The 20,537-nt window shown below is 47.1% G+C and overlaps 1 protein-coding gene across 8 annotated transcripts in view; it reads left to right on the forward strand.

The window, feature by feature from the left end:
• The window catches only part of LOC137436581 (sperm-associated antigen 1-like), a 53,627-nt gene extending 38,460 nt beyond the window's left edge, over positions 1-15,167 (forward strand). For 7 of the 8 annotated variants that reach the window (XM_068130506.2, XM_068130508.2, XM_068130505.2 and 4 more), the window contains 3 exons: positions 1,599-2,132; positions 5,350-5,490; positions 14,902-15,149. In XM_068130506.2, the coding sequence (XP_067986607.2) occupies positions 1,599-2,132; positions 5,350-5,490; positions 14,902-15,039 (813 nt within the window). In that variant the 3' untranslated portion in view covers positions 15,040-15,149. Of the gene's footprint in view, positions 1-1,598; positions 2,133-5,349; positions 5,491-14,901 lie in introns of all 8 variants that reach the window. The other variant, XM_068130511.2, reaches the window with a different exon arrangement.
• Positions 15,168-20,537: the final 5,370 nt, after the last annotated feature.

Here is a 20,537-nt window from a genome sequence, read left to right on the forward strand (position 1 = left end):
AATATAGAGCTACTATGATCATACTACTATGTAGCTCTTGCCGCATGCGACATGTTTGCGCCAGATGATGTATGTATTGCTTAAGAAGAAAGATTGGGTATGCCAAAAATATAGTTTTTTTTTTTTTGTATACAAGATCGAGGCTCGTGTAGTAAGAGCAAACACGAATCACAAAAAGACAAACTGACACATAAAACATAAGATAAAGGGAGCGGGAGACAAGATGGAGAGAGAGAGAGAGAGGGAAGCATACAAGTACAACATTTGAAAGCAGGGACATCCGGAGATCTGTGGGAGGGAGAGGGCTTGGGGGGAGGAGGCACGGGAAGGGGGGGGTGGGGGGGGGGGGTGGGAGAGGTATAAAACACATTGACACTGCAAGGCCTTCCAGGAAATAAGTCGGAATTTCAAAAAAGTGGATGTGGGGTGAATTGACGAGGGTTTGCGACCAATTTTGAGCTTTGACCCTGATAAATTGAAAAGAACACACCAGACCAATGTTTACCTGTAACATGTTATTGAGTGAGGACAAGGTGTTATGGACTGTGGTAAGGTATCATTTTGCCAATTCCTGTCTGGATTGGATGAAATACAAAGGCGTGTTCAGCAATAAAAACCTTAATTTGACCTTTGACCCCTGTAAAATCGAAAACCAATAATCACACAAATGACTTCCTACTTTTCTGAAGCGGCTGAGACAAAGCTTTTTTTAAATGCCAACTCTGTCTGGATTGGTTGAAATATAATTGATTGGCAGGTCAGAAACCTTAATTTGGCATCCAATTGTGAAATTTGCGCCCCTGTAGATTCGAAATAAAAGCACCAAACTAATGCGTGTAATTCAATCGGTATAGGCTGTTGGAAGGTATAATTCAATTTTTTTCCTCTGCATCCCAAGATGGGGTGGGTGTGTGAAAACACATTTGTCTCAATTTTCATCTCTTATCGACTCTAATTTAACGGAATGGCAAGGCAAAATGAATGATTTTGTTTTTTTTTAATTCATTGATTTCAAATGACAAATTTGAAGAGGCTTAGCTCAGGTACGAATAAATGGTGCGCGGTTGTAATTTGTTGGAAAAAGAAAGAAAGAAAGAGATAGAAAAGTAAAACAATATGTCTCCCATACCTGAAGGTTGGGAGACATAATAATTAGTTGTCATTGTATGTCTGTTGTAGCCTAGTGTTGGCTTAGCGGTTAGGGTGCCAGCTTGGGATCCCAGGATCCTGGGTTTGAATCCCGGTCGATCGTTGAATTAACACCAGGGGGGTTGACTCAGCCTGTTATCCTTCAGAGGTCGGCAAATTGAGTACCAGTTCACTGGTAATTCCTTGTGTGTCGCAAGAGGCGACCAACATGGTTGGCGGCAGGAAGGACATCCGGCTGTAAAACATTGCTTCAAAAAGGGGACCACGGTGCCCAAAAAAGGCCAACCCCCGCTCTTCGGGGAAAAATGGCCTTTAAAGGTGGTTCTATTTTATGTCTGTTGTGATAATTCTTGCAATCCATGTAGACGATGACAATGATAATATGCATCCCCAGCTCAAGTCTCCATGTGTGGCTTAGTTTGGAAACCTAATTGTTCTTCTTCTTTCAGAACGAAAGATGTGAGCAGTCAGACTCAGTGACTTCCTCTAGTTTCCAAGAGAATGGCCTGCTCGCATTGAGCAGCAACATGATAAATGGCCACAAAGAAACTCAGCAAGAGTGTGACGACTGTCGAAAGGTTGAACAGGATGCAAGAGAGAAGACCTCAAAGTGTGATTCAGAGATTGAGGTTCCTCATCCTATCAAATCACAAATTTCTGCTGCAAGAAAGGAATATTTAAATACTAAAACAGCGGTTGATACTGAAGAGTCCAGTTCACCCTGTTCCATGAATGTCGCTCCAGAGTTGAGTGCATTCGAGTTTGGGCAGCATTGGCAATGGTGCGTTTCAAAGGGTGACATTCAAGGTGTAGCAGGTTTGCTGCAGGGAGTTAGTCCGAGCCACCTTCCTGCATTGCTGGGAACCAAACTCGAGGGAGCAGGTGTCAGATGTGCTTTGCAAGCTGTGCACCATCTGGTGAATATCCAGCCAGATCTTGCTTACCAGCTCCTGCTGAATCTCACTCGCACACCAAGGTTTCAGGTATGGAGGAATGGTCTATACTTTCACTCGGAAACATCCAAGGCCCTCACTTATTTATCTGCAGTGAATCAAAGCACTGATTGTCAATCTTGAAATTTGTATATATATATATATATATATATATATATATATATATATATATATATATAATATATATATATATAACTGTAAGAAATAGTAGAAACTCCAAAGTACGAGCAGGGCGTCTCATTTGTATTGAATAAATAATCGTTAGATTAAATAAGACGCGGACGTAGCTTCAGGACGTCGATCTTTAATTGTCGACAAGCTTTCGACCAACAAAGGTCTTCTTCTGTTGAACTTGGGGCTGACTCAGAAGAAGACCTTTGTTGGTCGAAAGCTTGTCGACAATTAAAGATCGACGTCCTGAAGCTACGTCCGCGTCTTATTTAATCTAACGATTATATATATATATATATATATATATATATATATATATATATATATATATATATATATATATATATATACATATATATAATATATATATATATATATATATATATATATATATAATTATATATATATATATATATATATATATATGTATATACATAGGGTAGGTGGGGTTAATATGGACCCCCTAAGCCAAAGTCCCGATAGAGGCTATACAAATAGACAAGGAAATTTTCCAAATAATGGTTTATTTAGACAACCAGACAGACTACATCCCATGCAGTTTGGGTTGAATAAAATCAAAGACATATGATTGAGGGGACAAATAAAAATATGCCATCAGTGTCCATATTCCCCACGTTGTTTGGAATATGGACCCCCCCTATGGGGTAATATGGACCGCGGGTCCATATTACCTCAATGTGGTAAGTCCAGTTTCTTTTCGACAAATGTTCCCTGGGACAAATGTTACTTTCCGATTTTTCAGTGAACACCAACCTTAGCAACACTCATCACAGACGAAAGCACCTTTACCCTCATAGTCAGTTTCGTTTTCGTGGGCCCATTGCTTGCATTCACTGCATTGGATCCAAGAAAATTCAGGTGGATCAACAAATAACTCATTGCAATATATGCAGTAGACATTACTCATGCAGTTTTCAGGTCCTTTTCTGTGTTGCTTTGCAGACTTGGTAACCTGCTTTCGAACTGGAGGACCACGCTTTGTTCGTGGTCTGTTGCCTTTTTTCGTTTTCAAATTAGTTGGGGATATAGGATTCTGCTTCTCGCGTGTTGGCCCTTTCTTCAATGCCCTTCTCTCTTGTTCTTGATGTTCCACGATCAAACGTCTTTTATAAGGAGAGGATGTGATGATTACGCTTTTTCGGGGCGAGTTAAATCTCTGACAGTGCATAGTTACTGTCGGATTTTTATACAGAATCAAGTGTACATGTTATCGGCTGTTAACAAACAGCCGATATTTGACGGCTACTTGGACCATGCCTAGTTTTGCTTAGTCACATATTTGGGTGCAGAAAAATTTATTTGATTCAAATTTTGACAGTGAACATGCTGTTTTGTGGACTTATTCGATAAGCTTCCTGTGTGGGGAATATGGACATCGACGGCGGGGAATATGGACATGGGTCCATATTAGACACGACCAAAGGGTCCATATTCCCCACACCATGCCTCTCAATCATGTCAGCATGCCCAGTACATATGGGCAGGGATGGAGTTTTCTACACACAGTGGTGCTGTAGACAGCTCTCACGTGTACTCAGCCAGGGACACCACTCATCAAACAAGCTAGTGACTACATGTACATACACAGTACTGCATGCTTATGAATTGTAAAATTTGAGATGAAAACTTTTGGAAGTTTGCACTTACCGTCATTAAAGAGTTTGAATCAACTGCAGTTGTTCACTTGCTGGTCGGCCATACTTGTTTATCCCGTGATATGGAGACGAGGCTTGATGCAGTGCATCATGGGAAATTCAGTGGGGTCCATATTCCCCTGGGGTCCATATTACCCCCACCCACTATATACACAATTGCTGATGACAGATTTTATGCCCATGTTTAATTATCGCTGGTCTCCAATCATTGGAGGCCCAAGCATCCTGGCCTAACTTTTAAGCATATTGCTTCAAAGCATTTTAAGCATTAAGCAACTTTAAGCATATTGTTGCAGTTTTGAGTTTTGTACAATAAATGTTAAATTTCCCCCTCATAGTTTAGTCACACAAACAACACGTAGCCTCGCGATAGTTCAGTTATTTCATAGTATGTGTGAGAATAGTCCTTTTCCTGTGTTAGTTTTGTGTTGGGTAGAATAATGAGAGTTGGGTCCTTTTCATACTTTCATTGCCTTATGCCTCTTACGCCTCCTTGTGCTGCCTTTGGCTTTTTGGCGCGAATTAACATGAGGCAGGCCTAGCAGGTCGGGTCGAGACCAAATGAGGATGGCGAAGAAGCTGACGGTAAGCGCGAGCCGCCAATGCCGGTGAGGGAGGCCCAAGCATTCTGGCCTAACTTTTAAGCATATTGCTTAAAAGCATTTTAAGCATTAAGCAACTTTAAGCATATTGTTGCAGTTTTGAGTTTTGTACAATAAAGGTTAAATTTCCCCCTCATAGTTTAGTCACACAAACAACACGTAGCCTCGCGATAGTTCAGTTATTTCATAGTATGTGTGAGAATAGTCCTTTTCCTGTGTTAGTTTTGTGTTGGGTAGAATAATGAGAGTTAGGTCCTTTTCATACTTCCATTGCCTTATGCCTCTTACGCCTCCTTGTGCTGCCTTTGGCTTTTTGGCGCGAATTAACACGAGGCAGGCCTAGCAGGTCGGGTCGAGACCGAATGAGGATGGCGAAGAAGCTGACGGTAAGCGCGAGCCGCCAATCAGGGCTCAGAGGGTGTGGCTGCAGCACTGCGTCACGGGGTGTGGTTGGAACGTTCGAGAAGGCTCAGGACGTGTCCATATAACCCGTTGCACAAAGCCCACACAAGCGTCGAGTAAGAGGACTCTCGAGTAGTTGGCATGTGGAGAGCATCAAACAGTTGGCATTGAAGAGCGCGGCAGAGTATAGAGTTACAAGATCGGAGAAAGACGCGAATGAACCAAGATAAGCGCTCCTATTGAATTGGACGCTCGGTTGAGCTTAAGGCCGAGCCTATATTGCATTGGGTTACGTGAGTGATAGCGCGCTGGTTACTAAACGCGCCGTGGAACCGCCCAGCGCGCAGAGAGACGCGTACATTTCCTTCCTGCCTCATCATCTGCCCTGTTGTTCAGGAGACGCACTGCGATGACCCTTTTCCACCACCTGCTTGCCATCTTCGTGGGACGTGCTGGGACCGTGGAGGGCACGCCGGGCCGCCGTTCCTGGACGACCAAGGCAGCGCGTGGACACCATTCTGCCTGCAATTTCCCTGTGTGAGTGCGATCGGGCCCGTATTTGGGTTATTATAAGATTGATTATGTTCTGCTCTGTGTCTGCTTTCTACCAAATTGTACATAAGTGTAAATAATAATTAAACCTGTGTTCTTCCTTTGATTCTACCGCTTTTGTGATTTCCATCATTGACTAAGCGTGGTACGAATAAAACCGCTCTAATCGGGGTCCAATATTAATGGTGACTGCACGGACCACATCGTACGCAATCCGCTCGGTGTACTCAAATTACATGTGGCTCGTGCGAGGCTTGGTTCCCCGCTTCCATGGCGGCGCAAGTATTTAGGTACGAGCGAGACTTGGTCCCGAAACCCTACCTTGCGTTTGCCCGGAAGAGACGTTTCAGGTCTCAGTTACGCCAGGCCCAGAAAGAACAAGGGGCTTAATCCCCCCTTGGTAAGGGTAAGGAGGGTGGCGGAAAACCGTAACAATTGGTGTCAGGAGTGGGATTTGGAACCCTGGGAAAAAATTTTGGACACCAATTGTACATATTGGCCGTAACAATTGGTGTCGGGGAGTGGGATTGGACCTGGAGTTCGCTTCACGCACTCAAAATTACGAGTGGACTAAATTTAGTAGTAAAAGCTCAATTGTATTCGTACCATGGCTAGTCAAGGCGGTCGAATGCCGGTGGGGGTAGATGAGGAGGAATTAATGACCCAGGACCCACAGGAAGAGCTGGTAGACGAAGGAAGAATTGATGAGGGGGCGGTATCTGGCGAAGAAAATGGATTCTGGAAGATGGAAGAAAATGGAAGAAATTCTCCTCTCCAAGAAGTTCTGTCGCTCAAGCTTTTGGGTCTCACTAGCTGCCATGATCTTTCTTGGGAAAACCACATTTCCAAGCTGGCCTCCAAAGCCAGTCGCCGACTGGGCATCCTCCGTCGTGCGAAGTCCTTCCTTGGCACACCTGAGCTCCTCACCACATACAAGGCTTTCATCCGCAGCTCAATGGAATACTGTTCCCCCCTCTAGGCTGGTGCTCCTGCCTCACACCTTGCTCGGCTTCACGCTGTTGAGGCCAAAGCTTTCAGAATCAATGGAATCTCCTGCGATGTAGTCAACACCGAGGGCCTTTCACTCACTCACCGCAGGCAGGTTGGTGGTCTTTCTGTCTTCTACCGACTCCTCTCCGGCCTTGCTCCCCCAGCTCTCTCTGTGCTCTATCCCCCCAATATTCCTTCAGGTCGCACAAGATCTGCCTGCAACCCTCTTATGGTTAAACTGCCAAAGTCTAGGCTCTCTGCTCACCTTCACTCTTTCATTCCCCTTTTCTCCCGCCTCTGGAACAAACTCCCCCACTCCCTTCAATCCCACTCCTCCCTCCAGGTCTTTAAAACAGCTGTTCACCACCATCTCTTATCTTCCCCCATCGAAAACCTTGATCTTTTCTACCCCCGGTAATTCACCCCAGAGTTCTTGCAGTGTTCATATGTTTTATTCCTCTCCCACCTCCCCCCAAGTCCTCCCGATGTCCCTGCTCTCAAATGTTGTGTTTGTGTCCTTCCCCCTCTTCCCCCTCTCTTTTGTGTCCTTCCCCCTCTCTCCCCATCTTGTCTGCCGCTCCCCTTGTTTTTTGTGTTTTGTGTGTCGGTTTGTCTTTTTGTGTGATTAATGTTAGCTCTTTCACGAGCCTCGATCTTGTATACAAAAAAAAAGAAAAAAAAAAAGAACCCTGGGAAAAAATTTTGGACACCAATTGTACATATTGGCCGTAACAATTGGTGTCGGGGAGTGGGATTGGACCTGGAGTTCGCTTCACGCACTCAAAATTACGAGTGGACTAAATTTAGTAGTAAAAGCTCAATTGTATTCGTACCATGGCTAGTCAAGGCGGTCGAATGCCGGTGGGGGTAGATGATGAGGAGGAATTAATGACCCAGGACCCACAGGAAGAGCTGGTAGACGAAGGAAGAATTGATGAGGGGGCGGTATCTGGCGAAGAAAATGGCGGCGCCTCGCACGTGGCGACGAGGGCCGCGCCCGCTGCGCAAGTGCGGGTTATGGACATGTAATTCTTCATGGCGCAATTCATGGCAGAAATGAAAGAAATGAGTGACAAATCCACCAAGGGAATGCAAGATTGGTTAAAAGGGTTGGAAAACAAAATGGGCGGTCAGATGAAAGAAATGAATGCGAAAATGGACGCCCAAAAGAATGACATAAATAAAATAAATGGGAAAATGGACATCCAGAGAGACGAAGCAAGGAGTAACATGGAAAAATTAGAAAGCAAAATGGGTGGTCAATTGAAGGAAATGGGGGACAAATCCACCCAGGAATTGGAAAAAATGAGAGTGGCATCGAAGTGGGATATGAAAAAAGTGGGGAAGGACATTGGGCGCAGGTTGGGCGAGGAGGTCGCATTGGGACACGACAAGGTGACGCGGTGTGGGGAGCGCGTGGAGAGCGAGCTTGGGCAGAGCGCAGCTAAATTGACAGGGGCTATAGAAATCGCGACGCTGGGTGTAGAAAAACCGACGATCGACGAATTGGAAAAAGAAATTTCGGGGGCGCCATGGAAGGTAGAATTGGAAGATGAAATTTCATGCGCGCCGGCGGTCGTCGAAGAAATATGTCAAATTGAAGAAACAATTGGGGCCGAAGAGACGGCAGAATCAGGAAATAAATCACGGGAGAAAGAAATGGGATGCACACAAAGTCTGCATTTGCACCGTGATGTCGGGCTTGCTAACTCAATGAAAAGTTTGCAGGTGCTGGTGGGAAAAGAGATCCCCAAGGTGAGTAGAATTAATGGTGCGAATGTGTTTGGCGCGAAAAGGGTTTTGGCGCGCTTGGGAAAGAAACGAAACCCGGGCGGTCATGGAAGGTCCATTGTGTGGTGTACGAGGGCGACTGGTGCGTGCATGAGAGAAAGGTGTGCACCGGAGCGCAAGTGTGTGCTAGAAAAGTGTGCGCCAGAGTGTGCGGTGACGGAGAGTGTAACGGGAGAGTGTGTTACAGAGTGTGAGGGAGAATGCACACCGGACTGTGTGCGGGGAGAGTGTGTTAGAGTGTGCGAAGGAGTGCACACCCGAGAGCATGGAGAAAAAGTGTGCAATGATTGGGTGTGCAACAGGAGAGTGCATACCCGTGGGTGTTACAGAGTGTGTAACAGAAAAGTGTGGAACAGAGTTTGTGAAAGGTGTGAGTGCACCTAGGTGTGCAGGTGCGAGTACGGTGTGCGAGGGAGAATGCACACCAGCAAATGTGAAAGGAGAGTGTGCGGTAACAGAATGTATGGGAGGCGCAGGGACGCCTCGGGGTGCGAGTGCGGAGTGGGTCGCGAGTAATGAGAACGCGGCTCAAGCATTGACACCGACCGGGGTAGCGTTTTGCGCGACGGATAGCCGACGTGAGCCCTCGTGAGTTGTGTGCGGCAGGGACCGGCGGGGATCGATGCCACGGCTGTGTCACAAGGACCGACGTGCACGACCCGCACCGGGCCATGCCCTGTATGGTTGGTGCCGCGCTGTGGCGGGAAAAGCAATCGGCGATGTTCAAGGGGAGGTAGGAGATTTCAGAGCCGTGCACCTTTGCGGGTGCGGTGCTCCGACCATGGGCGGTTGGGTCATCGTGCGTGGGACCGCGAGGCACCGCGCAGAGATGGGCCCCTGCACCTCGGCCCATCCATGCCTCCTCCCCTGGATCGAAAATGCCAGACGGACCCAACCTACAGGAGACAAACCAACCGCATGGATCGTTCGGCCTTTCGAAGCCGAGCTGTGACGATGTATTTCCGCACGAAGAGGCTTGATTGTAGTGGACGAATGAGGATAGTGTACCCTGCAAGGATGAATGGTAGTTTGACCATTCCTCACACGATCTGGGCCCATGAGCATTAGATTAGGGGGATGGCAGTGTCAGGCACATGGGGGTGCCAACAATGGTTACCTCTATGGGGCACCGAAGCTAGCCGAGGGAGGGCTAGGATAATTGTTAGGGATTTAGCAGACTGTAGTAGACATGAGAATTAAGTAGTGACACTGTACTGTAGTGGGGACGTGGGTAGTTTAGGTGGATGTTAATGACGAAGGGAGTGCTTAGTTTAACGGGATGACGGGGAAGCACGAGTTTTAGGGGAAAAGCAGTTAGATAGACGATGCTGTGTGTGTGAGGATTTGTATTGAGACAAATGGAATTGTGTTTGGAGTGTATGGAAAAAGGAGTGTGAGCACAAAAGGTGTGCGAGATAAAAGCTGTGTGAGATAAATGGTGTGCGATAAGTAGTGTGGAATGCATGGTGTGGAATGCTTGGTGTGGAATAAAAGGTGTGGAATGCATGGTGCGAAGGAGTGAATGGGGGGAGATGGAACCCATTCACGGACGCCTGGGGTGGGTAGTGTAAACCCAGGTAGAGGGGATAGGCAACATTTGTATGGATATTGACACCTGTGGTGCAGGTAGTGGCAAAGTAGTGCTTTGGTTGGGTGCATGAGTCAGTGACATGGCTGGGCGTGTGGTTTAATTGGTGCGTATGGTTATTGGGGCACTCTGCCACTGGTAGTTTGTCAGCCAGGTGAGGCCACAGGTCGGCTCTGGGAGCCAGTCAGAGTAGTTGTGAGTTGTTCAGTGGGGCCCGAGGATCCAAGGGAAGGACCCGGGTAGCCCAATGCCAAGGAGGGTATCAGGGGGTAAAGAGCCAGGAGGGGCCTTCCCCAGTTTAGGTAGTCGCAGGAGCAGGTAAGCTCGGGTGGTGACTTCAGTGGCGGGGGTGCGCAGGTAGGTAGACCTGCTAGTAGAGCCACATGACCCAGCCCCGAAATTGTGCAAGGGCACAGTAAGAAAAATTGGGGAGTGAGACCCAAATTCAGATGGCATCACAGAGTGGGCAATGGGAATTCGGTTTTTAGAACCACATAGTTTAAAGATGGCCGATTGGCAGGGTACGACCCCGGGTAGTTTAAGAGTTAATGTCAGTTAGTGGCAGCCCCCGAATACCGGACCCCAGGACACAGGAATTGAGGAATTCCCTTTGCGCCATCCACAGCCATGCACCGAGGAGGACGAAGCTCCACACCAGGACCAAGTGAACTGTTTGAGTGGTAAGACGCATCATGACGTGATGAGACATTGTGTTTGTTCCTTTCCCTCCTTCCTGGGAGGGATTGGGAGACGAATTTGGATTAGAGGGGGACATGGGAGACAAGACGTAGAGACGAATTTGTAAATATAAAAAAGGGCTAGGGTAGTGTAAGCTGACGATGGGGGGTACGGACGGTTAGGGATGGGCCTGCTCTGCTCGATCTTCCGCGCCCCTCATGCTGCATTACTTTGTGTTGCTGTGTACCTTTGTGCCCTTTCCGCTTTGCTGGTCGTGCTTCGTCTCTCCCCCCACCCCAGGACCATTTTGGAGGTGGAACTGTGCAGCACCATCGACCTGTGCAGCATCCCTGCTGCACTTTGCTACATCTGTGCAGCCGAACTGCACAGCACTTTGCTGCCATATACTTGTGTTGCAACTTTGCTGCACCTGTGCAGCACTTTGCTGCCACAAACACTTTGCTGCACTACATACACCTATGGACCACAAGTTTTGTGGCCTTGCTCCTCTGCTGTGTAGCACCTTGCTGCAAATTCACCTTGCATCTTCGGACCACTTGTTTTGAGTGGCATTAATGTCACGCAGTCGGACCACATATGGTTCGCCCTGCTTGGCAAAGAAATACAATAAACACAGTTTTTGTGCATTTTTATTATGGTGTGCTAGAGACGAGAAGATTTGTAAGTTTAATTAGCTCTGAAGAGCAGGAATGGCCTGTATGCCGGTCCGGGGGCTAGCCGGTTTGATATATGCACACAGAAGATGCAAGAAGCAAGATGCAAGACGCAAGCAGCAAATGTGAATTTTTGAGTGTGTTTGTGTTTTGCTGTGCTTTCTCTCCCCTCCAATCTTCTTTCCAAAAAGGACAGGTCCTGGGTCATAGAGTTGTAAATAAGTGTAAGTTTTTCTGTGCTTGTATATAAAATGCTGCCCACCGGCTATATGTTTAGTTTGACAAATTTTTGATTCGGTTAATTGTGGGCGTGATTCTGTTAGAATAGCTACTCAATGCAATAGGGGGACATATTTAGTGTTTTAAAACTGTCGCACCCACGGGTTAGAGTAAATGTTAGAGGGAACCACATCTATATGTCACATGTAAAAGTAAAACTAATTTTCCAGATCATTCTCAAAACCGGTCGTTCCATTTTTTTTGTTGTTAGGTTCGACTCGGGGACGAGTCTGACGAGGGAGAGGGGTAGTGTTGTGGTTTTGAGTTTTGTACAATAAAGGTTAAATTTCCCCCTCATAGTTTAGTCACACAAACAACACGTAGCCTCGCAATAGTTCAGTTATTTCATAGTATGTGTGAGAATAATCCTTTTCCTGTGTTAGTTTTGCGTTGGGTAGAATAATGAGAGTTAGGTCCTTTTCATACTTCCATTGCCTTATGCCTCTTACGCCTCCCTGTGCTGCCTTTGGCTTTTTTGGCGCGAATTAACACGAGGCAGGCCTAGCAGGTCGGGTCGGGACCGAATGAGGACGGCGAAGAAGCTGACGGTAAGCGCGAGCTGCCAATCAGGGCTCAGAGGGTGTGGCTGCAGCACTGCGTCACGGGGTGTGGTTGGAACGTTCGAGAAGGCTCAGGGCATGTCCATATAACCCGTTGCGCAAAGCCCCCATGAGTGTCGAGTAAGAGAACTCTCGAGTAGTTGGCATGTGGAGAGCATCGAGCAGTTGGCATTGAAGAGCGCGGCAGAGTATAGAGTTACGAGATTGGAGAAAGACGTGCATGAACCAAGATAAGCGCTCCTATTGAAGTGGATGCTCGGTTGAGCTTAAGGCCAAGCCGATATTGCATTGGGTTACGTGAGTGATAGCGCGCTGGTTACTAAACGCGCCATGGAACCGCCCAGCCGCGCTGAGAGACGCGTACATTTCTTTCCTGCCTCATCATCTGCCCTGTTGTTCGGGAGACACACTGCGAGGACCCTTTTCCACCGCCTGCTTGCCATGTTCACGGGACGTGCTGGGACCGTGGAGAGCACACCGGGCCGCCGTTCCTGGACGACCAAGGCAGCGCGTGGACACCATACTGCCTGCAATTTCCCTGTGTGAGTGCGATCGGGCCCCTGTCTGGGTTATTATAAGATTAAGTTCTGCTCTGTGTCTGCTTTTTACCAAATTGTACATAAGTGTAAATAATAATTAAACCTGTGTTCTTCATTTGATTTTACCGCTTTTGTGATTTCCATCATTGACTAAGCATGGTACGAATAAAACCGCGCTAATCGGGGTCCAATATTAACGGTGACTGCACGGACCACGTGGTACGCAATCCGCTCGGTGTACTCAAATTACACGTGGCTCGTGCGAGGCTTGGTTCCCCGCTTCCGTGGCGGCGCAGGTATTTAGGTACGAGCGAGACTTGGTCCCGAAACCCTACCTTGCGTTTGCCCAGAAGAGGCGTTTCAAGTCTCGGTTATGCCAGGCCCCGAAAGAACAAGGGGCTTAATCCCCCCTTGGTAAGGGTAAGGAGGGCGGCGGAAAACCGTAACAATATTTTAAGCCCAATGCCTAACTATGTTTCAGATAAAAAGATCCATTTCTACGCCTCCTTCTCTCCTCACTAATGGGTTTCCCAAACTCATCACTTTAAGGGGAAACAGAAATGCTTTGATCTTATTTCTTCTTCTTCTTCTTTTGTATGCAGTACAAGGCTGAGTAGCCTCATTGGCTGAGGGCTCAGCTGCGTTGCTGATGCAACACCCTCTGTAGGTTTGGGCAGGAATTTGGAATTTGGCTAAGGTGCCTGTGATAGCTCACCTAGTCTTCAAAAACGACACTGGGATCTTTAAAGTCCACCAACTAGTGCTGGCAGAGGGGATTCCCAGGTTAAGGCCCATCCGAGGGACAGCACACACATTAATGCATCATCCTGCCTGCAGTGCTTTTGATGATAAGCCATTTTATATTGTTGCGGTTTTGAGTTTGTACAGTGAGTTTAATAAAGGTTAAAATTTCCCCCTCATAGTTAGTCACACAAGCAACATGTAGCCTCGCGATAGTATAGTTATTTCTTAGTATTTGTGAGCTTAGTTCCTTTCCATTGTTAGTTCTGCGTTGAAGTAGAGTCAGGAGAATAGGCCCTACTTCTACCGACAATCCAGCATCCGTAGCCTCATGCCCTTTTGCGCTAACGTTGGTTCATTTTGGGCGAGTTAACATGAGGCAGGCGAGGAGGACCGGGGCGGATCCGAGGGCGGAGCGGCAGAAGTACTGACGGTAAGTACGAGCCGCCAATCAGGGCTCAGAGGTGCTGGCAGCGGCGTTGCATCAGAGGGCGTGGTGAGAAGTTTCGAGAGGGTTCCAGAAGGTTCGGGGGCGTAGCTATAAAACCGACTGTGCAAAGCCCTCGAAAGGACTCGCAGATGAATGAAGAACTCAAAAGGACTAGCACGAAAGACTTGATGAGCAAAGGACTCGCGCGCACTGACCAACCAGCTTGGATGGATCGAGAGAGAGGAGTTGTGAGCGTCCAAGAACTGTACAAGATACGCGGGCGAAGCCCGACGCGCATGAACCAAAAAGACGCACTATTAATACGTGACGCTCGGTTGAGTTTGAGGCCGATCGCTATACAGTGCATTCAGTCGCGCAAGTGAGGAAAACGGCTGTGTAATCGCCAGCCGCACTGAGAGTCCCGCCCTTTGCCGTTCCACCTCATCATCTGCTTTGTTCGGGAGACGCACTACGAGTTCCTGCCATCGCCGGCTACCATCTTCGCGGGGTGTGCTGAGACCGTGGAGAGCCGGACAGGGACCGTCTCTGGACGACCACGTCGACGCATGGGCTGAACATCTACCCATCTGCAATTCCCTGTGTGAGTGTGACGGGCCCGAGTCCAAGGGATAAGTTAAGACTGAATGAGGCTGCTCTGTGTCTCTGCATCCCCGATCATTGTAAATACGTGTGGGAATAATTAAACCTGTGTTCTTCCTTTCTTCCATTCGATCGTTTCTGTGGTTTCTTCATTGGCTAAGCGTGGTACGAATGGGATCGCTCAAATCGGATTCCACTAACTAAGACTGCACGGACCACGTGGTACTCAATCCGCTCGGCGTACTCAAACCACACGTGGCTCGTGCAAAGCTTGCTTCCTCGCTTCCAGGGCGGTGCAGAGAATTAGGTACGAGCGAGAATTGGTCCCGAGACCCTACTCTGCGTTTGTCTGGAAGGGACCTATCAAGCCTCGGTTCCGCCAAGCCCAGCAAGAACAAGGGGATTAATCCCCCCTTGGTAAGGGGAAGAAGGGCGGCGTATAACCGTAACAATATTTTAATGTTGATTTTTATGAACCAACTCTATGCGACATTTTACTTCCTCTTTGATGTGTGTTTATTTGCAGCTCGTAAGCATGTTCTTGAGTGAGGACGAGCGCAAAACAGTAGGAGAACTTCTGGAAGAGTTGGATTGTGCATCTGCGACTACAAGATATGGTGCATATGATGTTGCGCATCTGCGTCAGATCCTTGATCTAGCCTGACGCTTGCACATGCAGCATTGGAAAAGGTGCTATGGAGAAAGGGGGTAGAAGAACATAATCTATTGAAGGTCTTACTGTTTTCCTGTATTTGAATTTTCAATAGGTTTTTGAAAATAAATATTAAATATTATGTTTTTGCTGATTTTTGTTCAGATTTCAAAAAAACGCATTTCAAAATTTTCATTGCTTCTATTTTGGACTATTATGGCTGGTTCATTTGGTGTCTGAATGCAATAACTGCAGTGGGGCGTTGATAGGAAAAGCCGAGGAGTGCCCGGTCGACATTGCGCACTCCAACCCAGGATCAATGGTCACATCCACTCATTTGTTCCTTTTTTCCCACCTGTGGAAGCAACTTCCACATCCTCTTCAAACTCATTCTTCCCTCCAGGTGTTCAGGACAGCTGTTGACCACCATCTCAGATCATCCCCAATCCTAAACCATGATCTTTTATACCCTCATTAACCCTCCACCTCTCACCCGACCCCAATCCCTCCTCCTTTCAAATTTCCATTTTTACTCTTGAGTTTCCTTCTGTATCCAATATCCATATTGTCCACCTCATGCATCATCTCGACCCCCATTCCCACTACCCCCCTCCCCCATTCCTTCCCACACCCATTGTTTGTCCGCCCCCCTCTGTCTTGGCCTTTGGCTCTGCTGTTGGTGTTTTACCCTTCTCTTAGCTGTTCTTGTTTTTTTCCTCTTTCATCCTGATCCGTTCAGTGTACTAGTACTACCTCTTAAACGAGCCTCGACTATGTATACAATTATATATTTTTAAACACTGCAAAATGTGAGGTTCTTGGAAGTATTATGAAGGCGATTTGTGCTCTACGGTGCTCAAGTATATAGTTCAATTTAAATCGTTTGAAGGTGTATAAATACGGACTGACACAAACCAATTGTTTTACCCTGCTTTTCGCTTCACGTGCACGGAGTAATACATGAAGACACCATGTACTGATCTATTAACTCCCACAGAGCTATAACGAGTGTGACCGTTGTTTTGAAAAACATGTTGACAGCAGATGGGAGGCCAGATGGGTTCAATGTATCTTACCTCTTCAGTTTTTATAACTAGCGTGACTTGGCGCACTCTGCGTGCCTCACCACACGTCGTTTCAGAGGGATAGGCATCTTTGACGATTTCGGTGTCTTTTGGGTCTTCATGGTGTTTTGGGTCTTCAGGGCCATTTGGGTATTTAGGGTCGTTTGGATCCTCTGGGCCTTTAAGGGTCTTTGGCGTATTTAAAGGTCTTTTGGGTCTTCAGGGTATTTTGGGTCTTTGGTGTCTTCAGAGGCTTTTGGGTCTTAAGAGTCTTCGGTGTGTTTTGGGTCTTCAGGGGCTTTTGGGTATTAAGGGTCTTTTGGTTCTTCTTGGTCTTTAAGGGTCTTTGGGGTCTTTTGGGTGTTTTGGGTCTCCGGGGTGTTTTGGGTCTCCGGGGTGTTTTGGGTCTTCGGGGTGTTTTGGGTCTTCGAGGTCTTTCGGGTTTTTGAGTATTCAGGGTCTTTTTGAGCCTCAGGGCCTTGAAGGGTATTTTGGGTCTTTGGGGTGTTTTGGGTCTTTTGGGTCTTCATTGTATTTTGGGTCTTCAGGGGTCTTGGTGGTCTGAAGGGTCTTGGGGGAATTTAAGGGTCGTCAAAGGTCTGAGGGGTCTCAGCAGTCTTAACGCAATTAAGAGGGTTAATTAAGAGGGTAGTAATTTTTTTTGAAGAAGAAGAAGACGTTTTCGTCGCATAAAAACATAGCGACATAACGACATAACCAGATACGTTTGCTCTATTAGCATGATTATAATAATATATTATACTGCAAATTCCACTTTTTTAAATTAATATATGTACTGTAAATTCTACTTTCAACCCTGAAAATAGAATTTGATGCGAATGTGTTGATAGATATACCTCCATATATCTGAGCGAGCTATCGTGGTTGTTTTATGGTTTTAATACTTTTCTGAGAGAGTATCTCTGGGTAAGAAAAATCCCTTCTTTTTGTGGCTTGTAACAGGAAACAGATAATCTTTTTTGGGGGTGAGGAAGAGGGGTGGGTGGATGCCTTAAAATTCATGACGCACATAAATGAGACCTCCTGCAATATAGACAGAGCATGCAAGTTGTTGTTGTAATGAGAGCTGGGACAAAGCATCTGGCCCAAAGCGGTACCCGTATCCATGGCAATGGGTGCGACTGCTGCACTCGCAGCGGAAGGCAAGACGGTGCCCGCCGGTGGAAGAGCTGTGCTGCTAAACAGAGAAGAAACTATAACATTACAAAGAATACATGTGTTGCTTATGTAGGGAGACTGCTGCCTGTCAATACAAAACAGCTGAGGTTGCTGCTCACCCAACAGGTGAAACGGGTGTATAGTAACAAGTTTTCTCACATTCAATGAAAAAGAAATAATCTCTCAGCCGCTTGAGAAATTGGAGACATGCGATGCATTCATGTCTGATTAAAGGTAACATGTGCTTTATTCATCGGCCATTGGTCAGTGAATGTTGGGCAATGAATCAATGCGGATCGAGCCCCTCGGATGGCTGTCAACTGGACGCCCCATCTGCTGGCATCAGTTGGTCGGCGACTAGTTGGAGCTGAGTTTGGTGACATTAGCCACTGACATGAACAAGTGGGGGCATTCGAGACAGATGTCGACACATCCAAACAATAGTCCCAGGATTATCTCTGAAATCAAAAGGTCCTAATCCACCACACAGCAACAACGTTTCTGTTGATGGAAGAGATGTGGCAGAAGTTGGCTGCCAACATCCACGTAAAGTGAGGGATTGTTCGTATTTGATAGGAAATGTATGAAATGAACCTTCTTATGGAGATACAATAACGTCCCTTACAGGATTCTAACAACACATTACCATTGGGGATGGTGTGCACTACCTTTGTTTTGTGCACTTTGCAGAAACCAGAGCTTCTCTCCAGGTAGCACAAGATTATAAATTTTCAATTCCGCCTCTTGAAAGCTCTCCAGGACACTGAAATTGCCCCCACTTTGGTAGGTCACGAAGCTCTTGAAGCAAATCATTACAATTACACACATATTGTGCCAAGTCTATACCTTGGCATGATCCAGATAATGTTGTACACAGCTTCATAGAATCATCAGTATTGTATACCTTGGCATGATCCAGATAATGGTGCATTACTTGAACGTCCTTCTGGAAAATGGCAAAAATCAAACGGCTTCCAGAGTGTGACCTGATTGCACAACTATCAGTGAATTTATATCATGAAGGCATACAATAGTGTCTGTAGGATGTCGTATGCTGGGTTTTTTTCCTGTACACAAAATCGAGGCTCGTGTAAGAGCTAACACATTTAACACAAAAAAAACAAACGGACACATAAAACATATTGTTGCGGTTTTGAGAGTGTACATATAACATCATTAAAGGATAAAGGTTTGCCCCCATAGTTAGTCCACAAGCAACACGTAGGCCCATTAGAATTAGTTATGTCATAGTATGTGTAAGAGTAGGCCATTTCACTAGTAACATCTGCGTTGTGTAAAGAAATAATAAGTTTAGGTCCTTTCATTTTGCAGCCGCCCTTCATTTCCATCTATGGGCAAACTCGATCCCGCGCCCCATTCGGCTAATCCACCTCGTTTGTTACGCTTTGGCCGCCAGCAGCGTTAGCTGCCTTTTGCTCGCTCAAACTAGTCGGGTGGCCACGAGGTAGGCCTGAAAAGGGGGAGGAGCGCGAGGTCGGGGTGTGGCCGCGTCAAGCAGCACGTCAAAGGCGGTGACGGTAAGGGCACCAGCCAACCAGAGCTCGGTGGGCATGGCTTGAGAGGGGGCGTGGTAAGGGCGCATCTAGCAAGTGCTGGAAGGTTCGCTGGGCAAGGCTATATAAGCCTTTGCACAAAGCCCTTGAGGAGGACTTACACGATTTGCGCATGATAGAGGACTGTCCAGGACTCGTGCGAAAGGACTCGTGGGGAAAGGGCATGCTGAGAGGACTTATTGGAGAGAGCTTGCTTACAAAGGAATTGATGAGGACAGGAGCCAGGCGTGACCCAAGCGACGCCAAGCAAGAAGCCATTGAGCGAACTGATACGGAGCACTCGCGTGGTAGCAGCACTGAGAGGACCGGCGTGCGAATGACAGTTTTGAGGCTTTAAGGAGAAACGCATTGAGAAGCGCGTATCGAACTGCCCGCTTATTACATACGTGGCTGAGCGGCGAGTGTAACCGCCAAAGCCAGCCTACCATTGCCCTGTGATAGTCCCGCATGCGCAAAACGACACGAGGAGAGTTCCTGGCCACTGCCGTCTGTTTCATCTGCTTCGCGGTGCGAGTTGGGGACCAGAGAACGAGCTGCCTGGACGCATCCCTGGACCATCGACCTGGTCATCTGCAACCCCGGGTGAGTGTGTGTGTGTGTGTGTGAACGGGCCCGTTTGTCCAGGGATAAGTTAAGACTGTATAAGGCTGCATTGTGTTTTCTTCTTCTTATTGTACAAATTGTAAATAAATCTGTTATTCCTTTCTTCCAAATCCGACAGTCATTTCATCCATTGGGTAAGCGTGGCACGATTACGAACCGCTTGAATTGGGTTTAGTCCTTGATAACGGCTCGGGTCACGGGTCGCTACCGCTCGGCGTTTCCACTAACACCTGTGATTCGGGCGGGGCTTATTTCCTCGTTTCCGGCCAGCGTTAGTACTTCGGTAATAGCGAATTCATAGTCCTAAAACCCTATTTAACGCTGTCCGGGAAGGACGTCATAGGTCCCGGGCCTCGTCGACTAGTAAAAGACAGGGGGACTAATCCCCCCTTGGTAATGGGAAAGGCTGGCGCAGAGATCCGCAACAATATAATAAATGGAGCGGGAGACCAGATGGGGGGAGGGACGGAAGCACACAAGTACAACAGTAGAGAACAGGGACATCGGGAGATCTGTGGAAGGGAGAGGGATGGGGCGGGGGGGGGGGTGGGCACTGTATAAAACAAATGGACACTACTAGGAATTTCAGGAATGAAGTCTTGAGGTGAAAGATTGAAGATTGAAGATTGAAAAAATTGAAAAAATTGAAAGAGGTGGATCTGGGGTGAATTAACGGGGGTAGAAAAGATCAAGGTTTTGGATGGGGGAAGATAAGAGATGGTGGTGAACAGCTGTTTTAAAGACCTGGAGGGAGGACTAAGATTGAAGAGAGTGAGGGAGTTTGTTCCAGAGGCGGGAGAAAAGAGGAATGAAAGAGTGAAGGTGAGCAGAGAGTCTTGATTTTGGCAGTTTAACCAGAAGAGGGTGGCTGGCAGATCTTGTGCGACCTGTAGGAATATTTGGGGGACAGAGCACAGACAGCGCTGGGGGAGCAAGGCTGGAGAGGAGTCAGTAGAATACAGAAAGACCACCAACCTGCCTTTGGTGAGTGAGTGAAAGGCCCTCTGAGATATCTTCATCGTGGGAGATTCCAATGATTCTGAAAGCTTTGGTTTCAACCTAGCTCAGCTCAAGCACCTAGCTCAGCTCA

This window comes from Myxine glutinosa, chromosome 11 (assembly GCF_964187855.1).
Source record: "Myxine glutinosa chromosome 11, kmMyxGlut1.1, whole genome shotgun sequence".
NCBI lineage: Eukaryota > Metazoa > Chordata > Myxini > Myxiniformes > Myxinidae > Myxine > Myxine glutinosa.